At 39.2% G+C, this 18562-nt stretch overlaps 2 protein-coding genes across 5 annotated transcripts; both read left to right on the top strand.

The window, feature by feature from the left end:
• Positions 1–2256: 2256 nt before the first annotated feature.
• arid5a (AT-rich interactive domain 5A) lies at positions 2257–11062 on the top strand. Of its 3 annotated transcripts, none has more exons than XM_061728859.1 (7): positions 2257–2364; positions 3591–3661; positions 6773–6941; positions 7066–7118; positions 8757–8854; positions 8952–9111; positions 9205–11062. In XM_061728859.1, exons 1-7 carry the CDS (start codon positions 2361–2363, stop codon positions 10411–10413), a joined length of 1764 nt encoding a protein of 587 aa, XP_061584843.1. In that variant the 5' UTR covers positions 2257–2360; the 3' UTR covers positions 10414–11062. The 3 variants fall into 3 exon arrangements, with proteins under 3 accessions (XP_061584843.1, XP_061584844.1, XP_061584845.1); XM_061728860.1 differs by having other exon boundaries at positions 6773–6899; XM_061728861.1 differs by lacking the exons at positions 6773–6941; positions 7066–7118.
• Positions 11063–13657: 2595 nt separating this feature from the next.
• gins4 (GINS complex subunit 4 (Sld5 homolog)) lies at positions 13658–17888 on the top strand. Of its 2 annotated transcripts, none has more exons than XM_061728866.1 (8): positions 13658–13898; positions 14278–14364; positions 15638–15751; positions 15853–15950; positions 16037–16125; positions 16252–16342; positions 16475–16579; positions 16946–17888. In XM_061728866.1, exons 1-7 carry the CDS (start codon positions 13800–13802, stop codon positions 16569–16571), a joined length of 675 nt encoding a protein of 224 aa, XP_061584850.1. In that variant the 5' UTR covers positions 13658–13799; the 3' UTR covers positions 16572–16579; positions 16946–17888. The 2 variants fall into 2 exon arrangements, with proteins under 2 accessions (XP_061584850.1, XP_061584848.1); XM_061728864.1 differs by having other exon boundaries at positions 13660–13898; positions 16846–17888.
• The last annotated feature ends 674 nt before the right edge of the window (positions 17889–18562 follow it).

Consider the following 18562-nt stretch of genomic DNA (forward strand, 5'->3'; position numbering starts at 1 on the left):
TGATCCAAAACGGCTAAAGCACCCAAGAATGGCTGATGAGAAAAACACTGAACTATAAACTCTGATCTCAATCTCTGTTGAAGATGTGAAACTGCAGCTCTAGTTTGCTCCCTTCAAGCAAACTAGTAGCAGTTTGCTCAGGAAGAGTGGGCCAAAAACGAGACTGCTGTAGGCTACTGTGTACACGGCTAATCATTGAGTTCAGGGTGCCATCATTTTTGTCATTTATATTTGCTTTAGCATGTAAAATGTTACACTGAATTGAAAATCAAAAGCAAAGTCTGGTTTGTAAGAAAAACGTGGAATAAATAATTGATGGATGCCATCGACTTTTGTCATCTCATCTATTATTATTAGTTATTTCGTTATGTGCAAGGGTACTGATAAATTTGACATCTGTTGATGTACAAGTCTCACTACACATGCTATTTTATTTTATTTCTTCAGGAACCTGTGAGAGCAAGTCTGACTTTTTGACTTTCTTTTAAACACACAAATCAAAAAAGAAGTTCAAAACAAAAACTTGTTTTGTTTCTATCAGAACCTCCCAAAAAAAATCCCTTCAAAATATGGGCAGTTTGTAGATATTTGGTTATTTTGACATTTAGATGCTAATCTTTTTGAAATGTCATTCTCTATCCGCAACAGACGGAGGAACAGGGCATCCCCCTTTCGAAGAGATCAAAAACACGCGAAGGAAATGTGGATAGTGTCAAGTGCAACCTCTATATTTTGAATCGTGACATCTGCTCGGTGTGAGACAGCCAAAGGAAAACGGAGTGAAAATAATATAAGTTTTAGGCCTGGCTTCAAGTTTAAATATCAAAACATACTTTAAAATGCCATTAAGCAACATTTCTTTATAGGAAATGCATTAGTCATGTCCAAACTAAGTTGAGTGCAAGACTTTCCAAGAGCTAACACTATGTAGATAGCTCCTTCTGAGTCATAATTGGCGGTTAGGAAACAGATGACCACTTTTCTTTTCTTGTATTTTTGTTTTTTTACCCCCCTACTTGCCACCCACCTTCAATGGAGAAAGCCATTTCTGCCTTGACCTGTCATGTTGTTCCTAACTAATATCACCTGCTAATGGTCAGTAGAAACTATTTTAAAGAAGTAGGACACTCTCTCTTCCTTAAAATGTGAGGTCTTCCCTGCAGCAACCAGCCCACGGTCTCACAGGCTGTTGGACAGCGTGATTTCAGCTACCGGCTGTATGTGTTAGTCCTTTGTCATTGGAAGTCATCTTTAGTCCTTTTCAGGTGTGTTGAAGTTTTCTTTATTTTCTCACATTCAGATCAGAGAAAATTTTCATTTACTGCCTTTGACATATTACAATCAAAGATCCAAATTGTGAATAGACTTGAAAGTCAGGCTGCATTATGAGGAAATAAAACTGCTTTTGTTCATCTTGCAGTAATTCACAATCCCTCTCCCATACGCTGCTTGTTCTAGGCGGCAGATGATGTTTTAGAAATGCAAGTTAATTGTGATATTTCACAGCTCATGTTACAATACAATCTTCTGTTCATGCAATTTTAACACCCACAAAAAGTACGCTCCCAAAAATACACTTCACGAAGCAGATGTAAATTGACAGTGAGTTTTGCAGTTTTGCTTCCTTTATTTAAGAATACATTTTCATGACTAGCAGTAGTAAACATCCAGGAAACATTATGGTGACATTTAGGCGCCTTTAGACCTTTATTTGGACATCAAATGAGTGTTGCTTTCACTTCCCCAAAAAGAGCAGTTTTGCTGAATTTGAGTCCAGTATGTTGGAGGTGATTATCCTTTTATAACAGGTTTTGGTTTCTGATGAAAAGAAGCAACATCTGTACACAAGAATACAATATTGTTTTCATTAATGAGTGTTTATCATTTACATTCGTTTCCCCCTTTATTGTAAACTATGTAAATACAGTAGAAATACATTTCACAAGAAAATTCCCTAAGCATTTACAATCATCGCACCAGAAACATAAGATGAATTAACAGTATAGTTTTTTTTAAAAGAGCAAAAAATTTCATTTATAGCATTAGATTTCTTAGTTTCCATTTTTAAATGTAATCAACTCTGAAACTGACCTTTTAAACCTAGCTCCTGTGTTTTTTTTTGTTTTGTTTTGTTTTTGTCTGAAAATTGGAAGATGAAACAGAGAGAACAGATATGCTGAGACTGTAGCAGAAAAAAAAAAAAAGTTTCCAAGCCTCATTTGCAGCAGTGCCATCAGTCAACCAATGAAACTGTCCTGCGGAGACATCTTCCTATTTCGTGTGGCAAGTTGAAGAGAGTGTTGCATGTGCGAGTGTCACTAAACAGCCTGAAGCCAGGGACCAGAAGACAACGTCTGGAAATGGGTGAGAATAACTTTTATCTTTATTCCAGGGACTTTCTTTTCATATTTGCTGGTTTATTTTGTTTTTTTTTTTTAAATTACGTATGTAATACTGTATATGTAGTTCTTAATTTCAACATATCAGACTTGTTATTGTATTAGCTCTTTGTGCTGCATTATATTAGCAATATATTTGTTTATTAGCAATTTCTTTATACAGCATTTGGAGTATACTTTTTTTTTTAAAAAAAAGGTTAATTAATCTCTACTGTGTTGATTTGTTAGAGGAAGACACATATGAAAGGACAGAAATGAATTGTTTGTTGATGAAAGGTTTTAAAAAAGCAGTGTTGCAATTTTTTTATCTTTTAATATAAAGAGTTGGAAAAGGGTGTATCGAAAGTATTTCTACATCTGTTGTTGTTTTTTTTTTAAGCAAAGTGAGAGGCTACTAAAAGCAGAAATCCAGATTCAAGTCACAGCACAGGATATGTGATCTCAAAAGAGAAAGATATTGGTTTTATGCTGTAAAATAATATCAGTGTGGGTGGAGGGCTTCAAGGTATTGTACAGACAGTTGGTGAAGATTGACATCTCATTCTCAGAATTTCTTCTCTCTCCCAGGCTTGTGATTTTCAACATACATGTTTCGGTTTCCCCTAAAATGCAAATATGTGTGGTCCTGAATACTGACTCATTCCCCAGAGTAGCAGCATAGATTGAAAGATTAAAAGGCAAATCAGATGTAGGCTACACAATGTTGCAGGAGATATTTGTTTTGTGGCGTCTTCCCTCATATTCTCTTAATTCAAAGCAGAGTCTAAAGGGGTAATGTATGAAGTTCTGCTTCATGACAGTTGCATCTTGCTTGAGATGATTTTACAGTTGCCAAATACTGTAGTTGTTGCGTTACAATATCATCAGAGCACCATACAAGCGGTTGTGTTGTTGAGCAGGAAGTGGTTTTGCAACCTGTGGTTTTATATCGCACTCAGTCGACAATATGTTCTACAGATTACTGTGTGTGTCTGTGTCTGTGCTTGCCAATGTGTGCGTGTACTGATCCATCACCTGGCCATTGCACAAGTTACTCAAAGTATTTTTTATCACTTCTACATTCAACGTTTAATGAAATGGGGAAGTGTTTGGTGCTGCCGTTGTGGTTCTTTGAACTCGAATTCACACCACTCGAGCAACGGCCTTCTGAAGTAACGTGTCCTATCTCTGCTCCCTGTGATGTTTCTGAAGCTGGGGAGGACCAGAGCGAGACGTCACAACAAACAGCAGCCAGTGATGAAGAGAATGCGAGGGAGAAACAGGTACTAACCTCAGTCACCGCCTCAGAAATGTCAGTTGGTCCACAAGCAGCATTCTGGGCAGTTTCCATCAGCTACAGTTGATCTGCAACTACAGACATGACTACTCAGAATCAGTTATGTGTTGTGTTTTCATTTCCCTTTTTTACCCTATTTGAGATGGTGGCATTTTTTTTTCTCTTTTTTTGATGATGTGAGTACAGTTTTATCTTTTGGGATTATTGTGAAATGAGTAACACAGACTACGTGATTCTGCTTTGTATTCTGTGAGAAACAAGTCTCAAGCAATATGTTTTTTTTTCTTTTACTGCACATAAAGAAACTGCAGCACTGACAGCCACTATTCTGGTAACTGAAATGAGAGTTACAATATGAGAAGCACAAATTAGCTCATCAAATTTCCAAGGTCGATGCTGGCTGAAAGCCTGGTGGTTTCTGCGGTGTCTTCTGCCCTGCAGATAACATCAATCCTGAACGCCACTGACTGTCATTGTGAAAATCGCATATCAACACACTGACATCATCACCCACACAGTTTTCCAAAAAATTTCATCAGTGAAAAGCAACCGAACGTTTCACAATGATATTCACGTAATGGTATGAAGTGAGATCTGCAGCATAAGGGCTACAGTATCTGGCGTGCAACGCAGACGTTTCCTGTAGGCAACCATTGATGTATAAACCTGAAACTTTTGTGAATCAGACCGAGAAAGCAGTGACTGAAAGTAAACAGGCCACTTGTGAATACAGAAGAATTTCATGCAAGATTTTAATCAGAAATTTTGAGGCGTTCTGAATTCTGTCTTGGTTTTGGATCGATGCAAAACTTATTCCACGGTGGTTTCACAGTTTTGGAAATACATCCAGCATGAAAAGTGGTACATCAAATGTATCTCTTCTTTTCTTGATGTCTGCTTCTTTTTTTTTTTTTTAATTAAAGACCATACAATCTTAGTGGTGGGAAAGCAGAGTTGACTGAATGACAGTGGAAAGTCAGAGCTGTTGGCTCTGAGCTGGGAACAGCAATGTGGGGCCACTGATCTGTGACTCAGTCGGGGCTATCTTGGTTAGAGGCCTCCACCTTCACTATTACTCACTCTAGAGGTTTACTTCTCGGAACCAGGAACCACATTGAGGAACTTGATTGAATATGAAACCACCTTGCTCTGTTTTGTTGTACAATGAGTGCCACAGAAATAACAGCCTCTGGTGTGATTATTTCAAGTTTGAAAAAAAATATTGACATTTGCTGTAGTCTCTCCAGTGACATCCGGACGGCTTAAGTTGATCAGGGCAAAAGCTAGCCACTGCGGTGTCTTCAGTGTGAGTTTCACGAACAGAAGCAGCTCTTATGATGCAAGAGCAGCAGATGTTTCAATAGCTGAGATCAGACGCTGGAATCATTCAACAGATCTCATCGATGGTGGTTGTTAACTGGCGGTGATCTCACTGGGTCACACTGCGATATCAAAAGAATAAGCCGATTGAGTCAAGTAGGGGGAATTCAGAGGTCTGGACCCAATAAAGTGCTCCCATTGACTTCTTAAGCATATATAAAGCCCAACTAGGTAACTGACATTTGGAAAATCCAAATCAGGCACGATTACATTAACAACAACCAATGAAAGTTTGAAGAAGAAGCAAAGAAAACCAGCAGCCTTGGCATTTGACAAAATAGAAAGCTGAGTGTCTACGGGGAATTTTTCAGTCGGGAATACCGTAATTGTTGTTCCATGTCAGCAAGCACCTGCTGTGTTACTTCTCTAGAAATGAAAACAGGTGAATGCATGTTCCAGTGATCGATTAAATGTATGTCTCATCAAACGTAACCACGCATGGTTTTTCAAACTCCCATTGTTGGAAATGGAAACTGATAGAAATGGAGTTGATGCTCACTCTGCCAGTTAGTTATAACACATACTACTAAAGTTATGAAGAACATTGGGTGATTAAATAGCTTATGCACATAAAGATTTTGCAGCATTAAAAAGCTAAATGTCCACACCAAAGCAAAGTATTCTCTCCCACTTACAACTATTGATGACCCACTTGTGAGCCAAGCTTTTCTGCTGCTCTACACATCTACATCAACACGTAAGGCATCAGCATACCATCTGCCCAGCAACTGTTTAGGATGCACCAAGCAAATATCAACAGTTGCCTTGTATTATTTCTTGACCATATATCACATCAATCAAGATCTAACTGGTCATCTGTGAAAATGCTGCAGCACTGAACAGTACAAGGAAAACTGTTGGGTGTTTTTTACGTTACAGCAAGTACACCTCTTTTTTAGACCTAAAATACATCATTGTGACCATGTGAATGATCGAAAAATTGGTTCATTAATCTTTTAGCTTTTCCATTTTTACCTTAATTTTGCTATAATTTAGATATCAGAGTGCAAATTTGGGCGCTGCACAAACTGTAGCAAGAGTTTCTCTTCCTAAACCCCTGCTGTTTACTACTTCTGCTTTTGAAATCTTTCTTGATGTCTTTAATTCCTGCATGCCTTTACTGTTTCATTTCTCTTTTTTGGCAAACCACAAATAGCGACATGGTCAAATTCCTACACTAGAGTTACGGGCAATCTGATACGCCTAATTTCTTGGAATTTTCAAAATCCTCTCCTTGCAATTGCTGCACGTGTTTTTGCAGAGAAACGTTAATTAATGTATAGCAAAGACACATGTTTAAATATCTTACAAAACTGGACAGGTGCTTCATTTAACATTTGGTTTAGGGTAAACCGTGTCTGCTGAGAACAGCACTTAGTCTTTAAGATTAATCTTGTTTTTCAAAGTGACATTCACATCACCGGTGACTGACAGTTTCAGACCAAAAACCCCACAAGTCTGCTGTTTTCTCTCCAGACAGGATGTGTAGCGGTTATCTATTGAAAGTAGCGGTAAAACCCTACTGTTCGATTTTGATTTCAATTCAGCATTTGTGTCTCACAAGATGACTCTGTGCCCCCCCACCCTCCATCATATCGTACCTTAAATTGTAAAAGAGGTTTCTTTTCAGTGCGCTAGACTCCATCACTTTTACTTAAAAAACATATTTTGAGTATGAGATGCATGTCTCTAAGGCTTTGCTTTCTTCCGGCCTTAGGATTCCCCCTACGTCATTGAAATTCATGATTCTACGACTGAATGTGAGGATGAAGCGAGGCCCAGTGCTTTGCAGATGGAGGAGAAAGCATTTGTGTCAAGTCTGCACTCCTTTATGAAGGACAAAGGTACACCGATAGAAAGGATCCCACACCTGGGCTTTAAACAGAGTGAGCTGGCATTCTTTATCCGTATTTGCCATTTTTTTAACGCAATATCCTGAAGAAGCTCAAATGAGATTCTCATGTATGTTTGATTGCTTTTTTTTTTCTTTTTTCTTTTAACTCACTCCAGTCAATCTTTGGAAAATCTACAAAGCTGTTGACAAGCTTGGGGGCTATGACTCAGTAAGTGCTTTTCTGACTACATAAATGATCTGTTAACCTGCGTGCATGGCTTCTGTCATCACTCAATGGGAAATTTAGCAAAACGTCAGGTTCTATACCATGCTGGCCTCTGGAGGACAAAAACTGCTAAGCTTTGAAAACACGATGCTCTGATGGCTTTCATAGTTTAGTTTTATAGTTTTTTTAAACATTCGTTTATTTGCGTTTTCATGTGGATGACAGGTCCAAACGTAGGAAAATATCTTCGGTTTAGCAGATACCCGGTTACGTGTGTACGGGGTCTGCACAGTCAGATGGGGCAGAGCTGTGGAGACGTCTCCCTGCTGCTGCGTCATATGACGCGTTTGTAGGAGCTTTGCTAAAATCAGCCACTTTTTCCTCTGATTACGTGCCCTTATGTCTTGTAAAACATATTAAATCCTACATTAACTTCTCACATAGTCATTTTCACATAAGGTCAGGTATAGTTTTTGAAAAAATTCTAACCTGCAATATGCTCTTTAATGTCGCCACTTTGAGGTAAATTCTGAGGAAGAAACTAATGACTCGACTGACTCGACCACAGTTTCTAAATGATAACAAAACCAAAGAGGCTGCCAACGTATGCACCAGAAATGTGACGCCAATGGTAGCTGGCCACAACCCTTTCCCACTTGTAAGAACAAAAACCTAAAAGTTGCTATGCCAGGATTAAAAAACATGTTGCCCAATTACTTCATGACATTATATTCAAATGAAATGGTATTTTTTTTAAACTAGAGGGATAAATATTGGCATAGATACATTGGTGTCCAAACAAATATGAGTGCTTTGTGTTTAAACTGAATCCATCATGGGTTGTGTATAACATAAACTAAGAACGATGCTTGAAGTCATGAAAAGTGTCCTGAACCTCCAGGGTTTCTACAGGCCAGCAGGGGGCGACACCTCTCAATACAGGGGTCAGACTGTAGAAGTCTGAGAAAATGTTCATTCTCATTTGATGCATGATTTAAAAAAAAAAAATGTATTTCCCCAAATAATTTATACTAGTTAGTTTTCAAAATAAAACATAATGTACATCAATATTATCATGTAGTAAAATGGAATATAAAGCAGGGCATGCTTTTAAGTCGCTAGGCCAAGCTTGAGACAGCAAAATATGAGTAACATAAGGCTCAGAATAGTATTCTCCAAGTCAGAAAGGGACATATTAGTGAATTTGTGCATCTTGTATAGAGAATCTTGGTCCTAGTGCTCAGATTTCAATTAGGACAATACAAGGTCAGGAAATTAATAGTTAATCTTTTATGAGGGATCTTGATACTTGTAGAAAAGAAAGATCAGTGAGCCCCAGTGCTTCATCCGGTGTCATTCCTTTGATGAGTTATGGACCAATTTGCATCCAGAGGTATTCAGATATCTGAAAATTATATGAGATATTCACAATTAATTCATACTTGTGGATTCATTTTGTCATGTAAAGTTGTAAAAAGATTATGTCTCCAAATGCCATCGGCTCTGTCTGGTATCAAGGGGAAAGAAAACACCACCATAAAAAAACAAGTTGCCTTTCAAAAAAAATGTATTAAAACTATAAAGTTTGTGGAACTAAGTTTATCCCGAAGCACTTATTTCTCCAAATGTGTTAACCAACAGGTGACAGCTCGACGTCTGTGGAAGAAAGTGTATGATGAATTAGGAGGAAGTCCAGGTAGCACCAGCGCTGCCACTTGCACTCGAAGACACTATGAGAGGTGAGAGTGACTTTGTTTCCTGTTGTTTTGGATTTTTTTTCCTCATTAAAACTCAAAATCCGCTGACTTTAAATCTACACTGCTTTTTGTGTGACAGGCTGGTGCTTCCCTTTGAGAGACACATGAAAGGGGAGGAGGACAAACCTCTGCCTCCGAGCAAACCGCGGAAAGCCTACAAAAGAAACCTGGAGGGAAAGGCGAACAAACCCGAGGCAAAGCGGAAAAGCACTCACTCGGACAGGGAACTGGATTCTGAGGTAACAGATCTAATCTCTGTGGAAAATCTAACGTGAGAAACATTTTATTATGATTCGTCTGAGTGACCAAATGTTTCTTACATTGTTTCACAGATTCTCACCCAAAGAAGTCCAGAAACATCTGGCCAAAGTGAAGCAACGATCCCTCCTCATTTTGCTCTCTGGCCCACCAGAGAAGGATGCCACTCCGACTGCTCGCAGTCAAACAGAACTGCCCCCGATTTCTGCACCTCGGTCAACGGCCATGTGCTGCAGGTCCCTGCCACCTCCTGGGTTGCTCATATCCCTTCTGCAGCTGGAGAGGTCATCTCACCTCTGGAGAAGAAAAAGAGGATGGCTCAGGCCAGCCTTAACTTACCATTGAATTCTCAGAGAGAGGACAAAGAAAGGCCTTCTGTCATCCACTGCTCCCAATCTCCAGCTCGACGTTCCTCCAGCAGGAACGACAACTCCTCCGATGGCTCTCCACTCCCTTTATCTTCCTCCTCTTCCCGCAGCCCGTCCCCTCTCTCTGTTTCTTCAGAGGACGGTCCAGCAAGGCGTGAAGATAAAGCTACACCAGGCTCAGACCCTTCCCACAAGTGTTCTGTCAAAAAACTAGAGGATGAAAAGTCTGTGAGCAGCAGTCAGACATCTACAGACACCATGAGACGGAATAAAGATGTTTCTCAAGTCGCTTCTCAGTCATTAAGCGGTGACTCCATAAAAGGCCAAAAAAAAGACTCTGCCTGGAAGCCTTACCACAAGGCCACCGGCAAATATATAGCATATCCTTTCAACTTGACCTCCACCTTCTCAACGTCTACCTCCAGTTTCACCAAAGTTATTCCAAAATCTGTGCAGCCTCTGCGACCTGCTCCGATTCGACCCACTTACAAAATTCACCAGAGCAGGCTCTTTCAGCAGAACAACTCTCTGTCAAAGAAGCTGAATGTTGTGACTCCATGGCCTTATCAGGTCGAGAAAAGGGAGCGATCAAGGACGGTGCCACAGAAAGTCCCCCCGCCCCAGCCGAGCCTGTCCCAGTCCACCACCACCATGCCACCATCATGTGTCCTGTCCAGCTACGACAAAACGGAGAGAGACTCCCGGCACCCGCCCACGTTACACCCCACATTTCACTCCCACAGAATGAGACTACCTCAATCTCAGTTTATGTACCATCATTTGCCAGTGGGCCCGAGTCACTCTGCTATCGTCGGACCAGCTGTTTACCCGTATCTCTACCCTTTTCCTCTGTTAAATCCCCAAGCTGGATACACTCTGCCTACAATGAGTCACATTTATCCTCACAAGCTGTGATTTTTCTGTAAGTCAGCTTCAAATTGCTCCTAATGAATCTAGACAATTAAACATTTGGGAGATGCTTTACATGTCCTCAAACAAACTAAACAGATGGTGAATTACAGTTATTATAGCGACGGTTCCAGAAATTTATAGGATTATTGTAAAACATGTTGAGTCATCCAAATGCTTTAAATCAGTGCATCGGTTTGAAGAAACTTCATTTAATTACAATCTGTTACTACTACTAAGATGGTTTTTTTTTTATTTTGTTTTGTTTTCTTTTTTGGAACTGGTGCTGTTACACTTAAGGAAACAGTAAACAATTTTAATTAATTCACTGCATCTGTGTTCATGGCCAATTTGCAAAGATAGCTTAAATATACACACACAAAAACAACCATTTTGTCACCACATTAGACCTCAGTTTCAGTGCTTCGATAGTGACAGAAAAAAAGACCTTCTTCCTCACTTCACTGTTTTGTGATGTCTGTTAAGCATGGAAAAATGTATTCATGCATTCATTTTCAGTAGGTTATAGGTTATTGCAATAGCATCTTTACAGGCCTTAACAAGAAATCAATCAGGCAGCTGCAGCTGATCCAGAACGCTGCTGCCAGTGTCCTTACAAACACCAGGAAACTGGACCACGTTACACCGGTCATGAAATCACTACACCGGCTTCCAGTGAGTCAAAGGATAGAGTTTAAAATCTTACTGCTGGTCTACAAAGCACTGAATGGTCTTGGACCAAAATACATGGTTGATCTGTTAGTTCATATGAAGCTCCCAGACCCCTGAGGTTCATCTGGATCTGGTTTGTTGTGTGTCCAAAGAACCAGAACCAAGCAAGGTGAGGCAGTTCAGTTATTCTGCTCCTCACCGGTGGAACAAACTTCCTGTAGACCTGAGGTCTGCTCCAACTGTCAGCTCCTTTAAATCAGGGTTAAAAACGTTACTGTTTACTCAAGGGTACTCTTAACTTAAATTAAACGTACCTGCTGTATTCTACTGCCCTTATTTTTAACAGCTTGTGCTTTTTATTATTTTACTTCTTTTCTTATTCTTACCTATTTGTTATTTCTTGTCTAATTATGTCTTGCCGCTTTTAATGTCAATGTAAAGCACTTTGAATTACCTTGTGTTGAATTGTGCTATATAAATACATTTGCCTTGCCTTGCCTTGCCATGGTACTATATGAATGCTCTCCGTCGCTTCTATCAGTGTTAAATATACAAAACATGTACAGATCTTATTTTAATTAAGTTGTATTTAAATAAAATATTGCAGGAAACAAATAAATATGAAAATAAGTCTTATTTTGTTGGGGGGGGGCGTTGTGCCATTTTTTTCTTAAAGTTCAGAAATGCTTCAGATTTCCCACAACTTATTGTACATATTTTACAAAATTGTGAGTTTGCTAAATGATTTGTTTCTGCTTCCAAAGATCTATCAGGACAAACTGATTTAAGATAGTACAGAAACATATCTTCCTCATAACCTTCAGATTGTTCTCATCATTGTTGAGCACAAACTGTGGTGTAAGAGCCACACTACATGTGGTTTTGGGCACCTGCATTACTACTGCATGTTAAGCTGCAAAAGCTGCAAAAGTGGCTTCAGCCCTGCAGATCTGATGCAGCACATTTAAGCAGAAGATTGCTGCTGTCATCTGCAACACTAACGTGAATACAATGGCAGCACCATGGCAGATGCAAGATCACCAGTGATAAAAATAACAAAAATCTCTGGGGCAAGAGCAATGAGGGGGAAAGAGAAAGAGGAAATCACACAAATGAGATAATGCTGCAGGCCGCACTGTGGTCTGACACAGCTGGAACAAATGAAGCAGATGATGGAAATTCTTTCAAATAAATGCACAGCACAAATGAAAGAGAACGATATCACATGTAGAAGAGACGTGAAGTCTTGGTTTAGGGCATGTGCATGGGAATGGTACTGCTATCATTGATTGTATCTCTCTCTCTGTGGGCATTTTAGTTTCCTCATTAGGGACTTTTTCTAGTTTTAGATGTCAGTGATCTTACTGGGACCACTGGTTCCAGTTGGCATCAAAACCCAGTCCGAAGGAGGCAGAATCATTTTTTGCAGCCCTTAGAGTGAGAGCTACAGAGGAAGTGGGGTTATATTGAGGTGAGGTTAGCTGTAAATTGATCATGGTTAGGATTAGGCTCGGGCTGGGAAAGTGATCAGAAGTCAAAGCCATGTCCAAATGAAGATAGCCGAGTACACAAAAGACATTTTCAGCCGCAATATTAAAAAGATAGGAGGGTGTTTTCTCTCTATAACTTCCTCTGTTCTCAACATTTTGTTACATTAGGAAACGCAGAAGGAAACTGCAGTCCCACTTCTACATTTACAACGTCCTCCAGAAACAATATACGTAAATGTGATTGGTTGGTGGAGAGACGAGATTAACTAGACCAAGGCCATTACATGCAGAAATTTTAAAAGGACATTAATACGAATTGTTCCTTCTGTAATTTACATCCAGAAACAGTTGTTCATTTATTCTGGCTTTGCTCTCATTCGAAAAAACTATGGGCAGATATTAGCAAATTTATTATTGACCCTTTCACTATAGATTTTAATTTACATTGGGAAAATGTTGTTTTTGGTTTCCATTGTTTCCCTAAGAAAGAAGAAAAATGTTACTTTTTGATAAATCTGTTTTTATTTCTTGACAAATTTCATATTCATAAGAGTACATTTTCAAAGAAAACCCCTTGCTTTTATGTTTTCCAGAAAGAAATGGAACTTTACTTAAAACTAATCACTAAATCAACAAATGAAAAGGCTATTATTTGTGTAATATGTATAATCTTCTTGAATAAGACTTGAATAAGACATCACCCCTGGCACATGTTCTGTATTCTATTTGTATACTGTTCCTGTGATAATTATTTTAAATCAAGTTTAAGAAAGAAAAAAAAAGATTAACTAGACCAAGAAATTGTGTAAAAATGAACCCGAGGTTTTTATGTCAGGCAGCCTACACTCTAACTACTGCTGATTTCAGGACATCGCATTGGAAAAAATGTCACATACAACAATTAATATGGATATATAGCTTTACTGTTTAGAAAACTGTACCTTATCGAATTAAGTGGCGTTTGTTAGTGTAACTATTAACCGCGGCCACGTAGGCTTTGATTGCCTTACAAACAAAACTCGGGGTTTAAATATTTAGGTATTTTTCTCGCGAGAACTCGCCTGTGGCGCGAAATAAACAAGAGGGCTTTTCCTATGTGTACGTGCGCGCCGCCCTGCACGTTGGCGTTGTATTAGTTAAAGTTTCTCTGTACCCGTTGTTTTCCTAATTTGAAACACCCTTTTCTCAGGAGAGCAATATTTAGTATATTATTGTCTGCAAAGCAAAACCATGTCGGACGCTTTATCGGATGATGGCAGCGACACCAACCCAGATGACAGCCAGGAGGACGTGATGACACCGGCGGAGCTGATCGCCAAGCTGGAGGAGGTGAGCGACTTTTCCCCCTTTCTCCCCCTCATTAGTCTGTCAGAAAAACATAACGTTTAACAGCGTTTTAGCCCTGTCTTTATGTGCAATTACACGTGCAATAACAAGATGTGCAATATCTATGCAATATCTGTCTGTCTACTTCACACTCATTCTACCTGCTTTTTTTGCACTTTTTTTCTTTCGCACTACTTTTATTCCATTGCAATGTATATACTGTCTATATTTTGTAATTGTATATATTTTTTTACTTTTTTACCCCCTTCCCTGCATGTGTGTGTTAAGTGTACTGCTGCTGAACAAGTGAGTTTCCCCATTGAGGGAGAAATAAAGGATTATCTTATCTTATCTTATGTGTGTTTATCTGTGTGACACGCAGGCTTGGCTGAATGAGAAGTTCTCACCAGAGCTGCTGGAGAACAAATCAGAAGTGGTGGAGTGTGTGATGGAGCAGCTGACGCACATGGTAATACCTGTTTCTGAGGCACAAACATCACTTCTGCTGAAAAGTGGTGATTAATACTATGCAGTTGTGGAAGGACGGCTGTAGTGATACCAGACGCACAAGCATTTAGATCTCTACGCTGCAAAAACTCTTCTTAACAAGAATATTTGTCTTATTACTAGTTAAAATGTCTCATTTATAGTCAAAGAAATCTCATTACACTTAAAACAAGACTCATCACTGGAAAAAAACACCAATTTTCACCTGTTTCAAGTAGATTTTCACTTAAAATAAGTAGAAAATAATATAAATAAGTTTTTTGCTTGTAATCAGAAGATAAATCTTGTCCTACTGGCAGATTTTTCTACTTATTTCAAGTGAAAATGTACTTGAAACAAGTGAAAATTGTCAAATAACAAGTTATTTTTCTGGTAATGACTGTTGTTTTAAGTGTAATGAGGTTTTTTGAATAAAAATGAGACATTTTAACTAGAAATAAGACTAATATTCCTGGTAAGATTTTGAGTTTTTGCAGTGTATCCATTATCCCTATCTCATCAGTGTTGTGCTCTCGCATATTAGATAAATGCTGATGTACTGTTTACTGGATTAGGTGAAAGTGGAACTTCTTTTTTTGCCATTACAAGTACAGTGTGTGGTTTAGCTAAAACTGGAACTGGAAATGTCGAGCAATGCAACTCAAAACTTCCCCAAACGGGATCCACCCCTGAAGTAAATCTACAAAAATAACCTTGTGCCTCCAAGAAACTGTCAATAAGGATGAATGGTCCCCCTGGACCACAAAAGTTTCCAGGGAGCAAGGTGATGCATTCATATAGCTTATTTTGTTCAAATAATCCCTAATCACCAAAACATTCACTTAACAATAAAATATAAAAGGAAATGGGGGCAGATGATTGCATATTCGACCCTTTTTCAGCTTACTCAGTGACTTGTGTATTTAGTTTTTGTTTTGTCATTAAGTAAATTGTGTCAGAGCTATCCCTAAGCTCGCCAATTTATTGCAACAAATACTTATATACTTGTTATAATCATGCAATGTTTCAGTGCTTTGTTTTCTTGCACGAAGGATACTGACGTATGAATTGATCCGTCAGAAGGTCTACATTTATATCAGCACTTGTTTTTTTGGGCAATGTAATCTTATCAGTGGATTCTAGTTAGAAATTCACAGGTGTTTTTACAGCAAATCTATATTTGTTTTTCTTTTTGTTGTAAGTCCTACTGAATACAAAGATTAACTTATGACAAATGTGTGACGCTCTATTAACAGGAATCCAACTTGCAGCGAGTGAAAAAAGGTGACGCTAAGGCCAGCTTCCATCGCATGGAAATAGACAGGATCCGCTATGTCCTCAGCAGCTTCCTGCGCTCTCGTCTGCAGAAGGTGAGTCAGGTGGATGGTGTTTTTTAAGAAAAGAAAGAATCTCCCAGCTCACTCTGTGCAAACAAACAAAGTTGCCTGATCTTTGTGGTCTCTGCATCCAGATTGAGAAGTTTTTCCCTCATGTCCTGGAGAGAGAGAAGTCTCGAGGGGAGGGACAGCCATCTCTGCTGTCTCCTGAGGAGTTTGCCTTTGCCAAAGAGTGAGTAAAGTAGAGTGATTTCTTCTTAGACTCTTTCTTTTGTAAGACCAAACAAACAGACAAAAACCCATTCATCTGGCTTTCAGGTACTATGCCAACACTGAAGCCTACCTAAAGGCTGTAGCGTTGAAGCGCATGCCTCCAAACTTACAGACTGTGGATATGCTCAAAGCAGGTACACTCTCACTATCTATTTTCTTTGTCATGTCTGAAACATTGCAAATCTGTAGTGCTAAGAAATGGGGGGGGATTTGCTTTGATATTTGAATTAACTTTCACACTAAATATTATGTATTCTTAGTTCCTGAGCCCTGCTTGGACTCCTTTGTGTTTCTGCGTGTGAAAGAGAGACAAGAAAACATCTTGGTTGAGCCTGAAACTGATGATCAGAGGTACTTGAGTTATTTCTCCATGGGTTGTTATTGGTTTTATTTTCCAATAGGTGGCAGTGTTAGGTTTCCCCAGTCAGTGTTGTTTTTGTGCAGATACAAACACAGTTGGTAATTTACTGTCTCATCTGGCAGAGAGTATGTTGTGGATCTTGAAGAGGGCTCTCAGCACTTGATGCGATATCGCACCATAGCACCACTGGTTTCAAGTGGAGCTGTGCAGTTAATTTGAACATGGAGGTAAGGCACGAGTCTCAACCATGTCAATAATGCTGTCACACTTGTGTACATCTGCTCACTGTTTTCTGCACATATTGCATAAGCCACGGCTTTGCAGCGACATCTGTGTTTATTTTTAGCTCCCACCTTTTTTCACTCTGTCTCTTGGCAACAAAAATAGTCTTTTTTTTTTTTTTTTTTTTGTTATGTTAATGTGTCAGACTTTACATTTCACTTTATTAATGTTGGCAATTTCATGCAACTAAGTCAGTTTTTTTCTGTTGCAGGTCTGTAGCAGTGAATGTTTTTGATGCTGGAGATCATAAAAGAAATCTTGGGTCATTTTGTGTCAAAGTTGTATTAAAGAGAAGGCCGTTTTACTTGCAGAGATTTGCACCAAGAAACGAGTATCCTCCTCACTGTTGACTGGAATAAGGACCAACTCATGTGACGCAAATGGAGATGTGATGTTGACATCAAAAAAACCTACTACAGCTGTTTATGTCCAGTGACAAGTAAATGCTGCAACTGAACCCCACGACAGCGTTGTTGCATCCGATATTTTGCTACCTTGGTGTTGAGACAACGACATTATCTGATTCAGCATTTTTGAGACTTTTGTTTAGTTCTTGTCTCTGTGTGGAAAAGGCACATAATTGGATGTTTTCTGCTCCTCAGTAACAGGATGAATCAGATGACCTGAAGGTGAAATTACAGTACATACTTGGCATCGCAGTTCCTGGCATCATTAGGTACACGTGTTTATGTGTGAATGCTGGCTGCTTTTTGACAGCCTCAATCGGGTTGGCATGCACACTTGACAGAAGTATTTTCATTATAAACAAAGTCCACAAATGTTTCTGTGCACTTCACTTCCGCTACCCCAGTTTTATTTAATCACGTTTACCCTAAGAGGATTCATGGGACAAACATCTGCTGTGAACTATAATTATGTTTATAGTAATGTTATGTAAGAGCTTCAGAGGGCGTAATCAGTGCTTATTGTTTCCTCTTGCACCGACTGCTCAGTAATTGGAAATAATAAGGAACTGAGAGAGTGGGCTAATGGAAAAGGAGCCATGTGTCAGCAGACTATCATCATCTTGGCCTGCGGTGCTGGTCCAGCTTCATAGTTCTCCAATTCTGACAATACAGTTGTCGTGTAGAGATTCTTGATCATCAAGACAAGAGGAAAAGAATTGGTAGACACTTGATTACAAGGAATGGCATCGTGTATGTGAGCAGAGTTTTTTTTCACAAATGTATAAACATGCATTAAAATGTTGGCAATATCAGTTTGAGATAAATAAAACCTTGTAAATATGTCAAATTATTGTCTCTTGAGTATTTATTAACATGAACTGAGCTTGAAAAAAAACATCTCATTCATTTTGGTATCTTCAATTCCCTGTGTGGCATTGAATGTAGTGAATGTAGTGCTCTTGTCCGCAAGTCTATGTATTTGTAATGTGCTATGTAACTCGATACGTGCATCTTCCTCGGCTGAATGACTCACCTCCTGACTTGTTTGTAAGCTGGTCTTCCTCAGCAACACACATGCTGTTGGACTGCGGGACAGCGATCCCCGTAGGATGGGAGCCAGCCTGCATAGGCTTGGATCCAGGCCTCTGTGGGACCAGTGCCTACTGGCAGCTCTGAGAATAGAGCTCAGGATGACTGAGATGTTTGCACGAAAGAAGAGTGGAATTACATACAGCTCTTACTCCACCACACCAGCACTGGTTAGCGCAGGTCTGAGGTGATACTTCAGAAATGTAAGCTTACATAAATATTCCTAGTTTTTTTATGAGCGATAAAGTTGAAAAGGAGCACATTGATGATTTAAATGATATGGAATTAGTACTACAGGCACATCTAAACCAGTAAGAGAAGGCAAAACTGCAAAACTCAGCTCACTGGTCAAGAGTGTTAAATGGGTGGAGTATACTACATGATATCTGAACTGGGTTAGTATAAATAGGAAATTGTCCCAGATCCCTGTCA

This window comes from Cololabis saira, chromosome 9 (assembly GCF_033807715.1).
Source record: "Cololabis saira isolate AMF1-May2022 chromosome 9, fColSai1.1, whole genome shotgun sequence".
Classification (NCBI taxonomy): domain Eukaryota; kingdom Metazoa; phylum Chordata; class Actinopteri; order Beloniformes; family Belonidae; genus Cololabis; species Cololabis saira.

Bases quoted from the DNA above. Each gene is read 5' to 3' on its own strand.
- arid5a (XM_061728859.1), top strand. The intron at 6,942-7,065 runs GTGAGCTGGCAT...AACTCACTCCAG, and splicing joins ACACCTGGGCTTTAAACAGA to TCAATCTTTGGAAAATCTAC. The intron at 7,119-8,756 runs GTAAGTGCTTTT...GTTAACCAACAG, and splicing joins AGCTTGGGGGCTATGACTCA to GTGACAGCTCGACGTCTGTG.
- gins4 (XM_061728866.1), top strand. From the start codon at position 13,800: ATGTCGGACGCTTTATCGGATGATGGCAGCGACACCAACCCAGATGAC. The intron at 14,365-15,637 runs GTAATACCTGTT...CTCTATTAACAG, and splicing joins TGGAGCAGCTGACGCACATG to GAATCCAACTTGCAGCGAGT. The intron at 16,343-16,474 runs GTACTTGAGTTA...CTCATCTGGCAG, and splicing joins CCTGAAACTGATGATCAGAG to AGAGTATGTTGTGGATCTTG.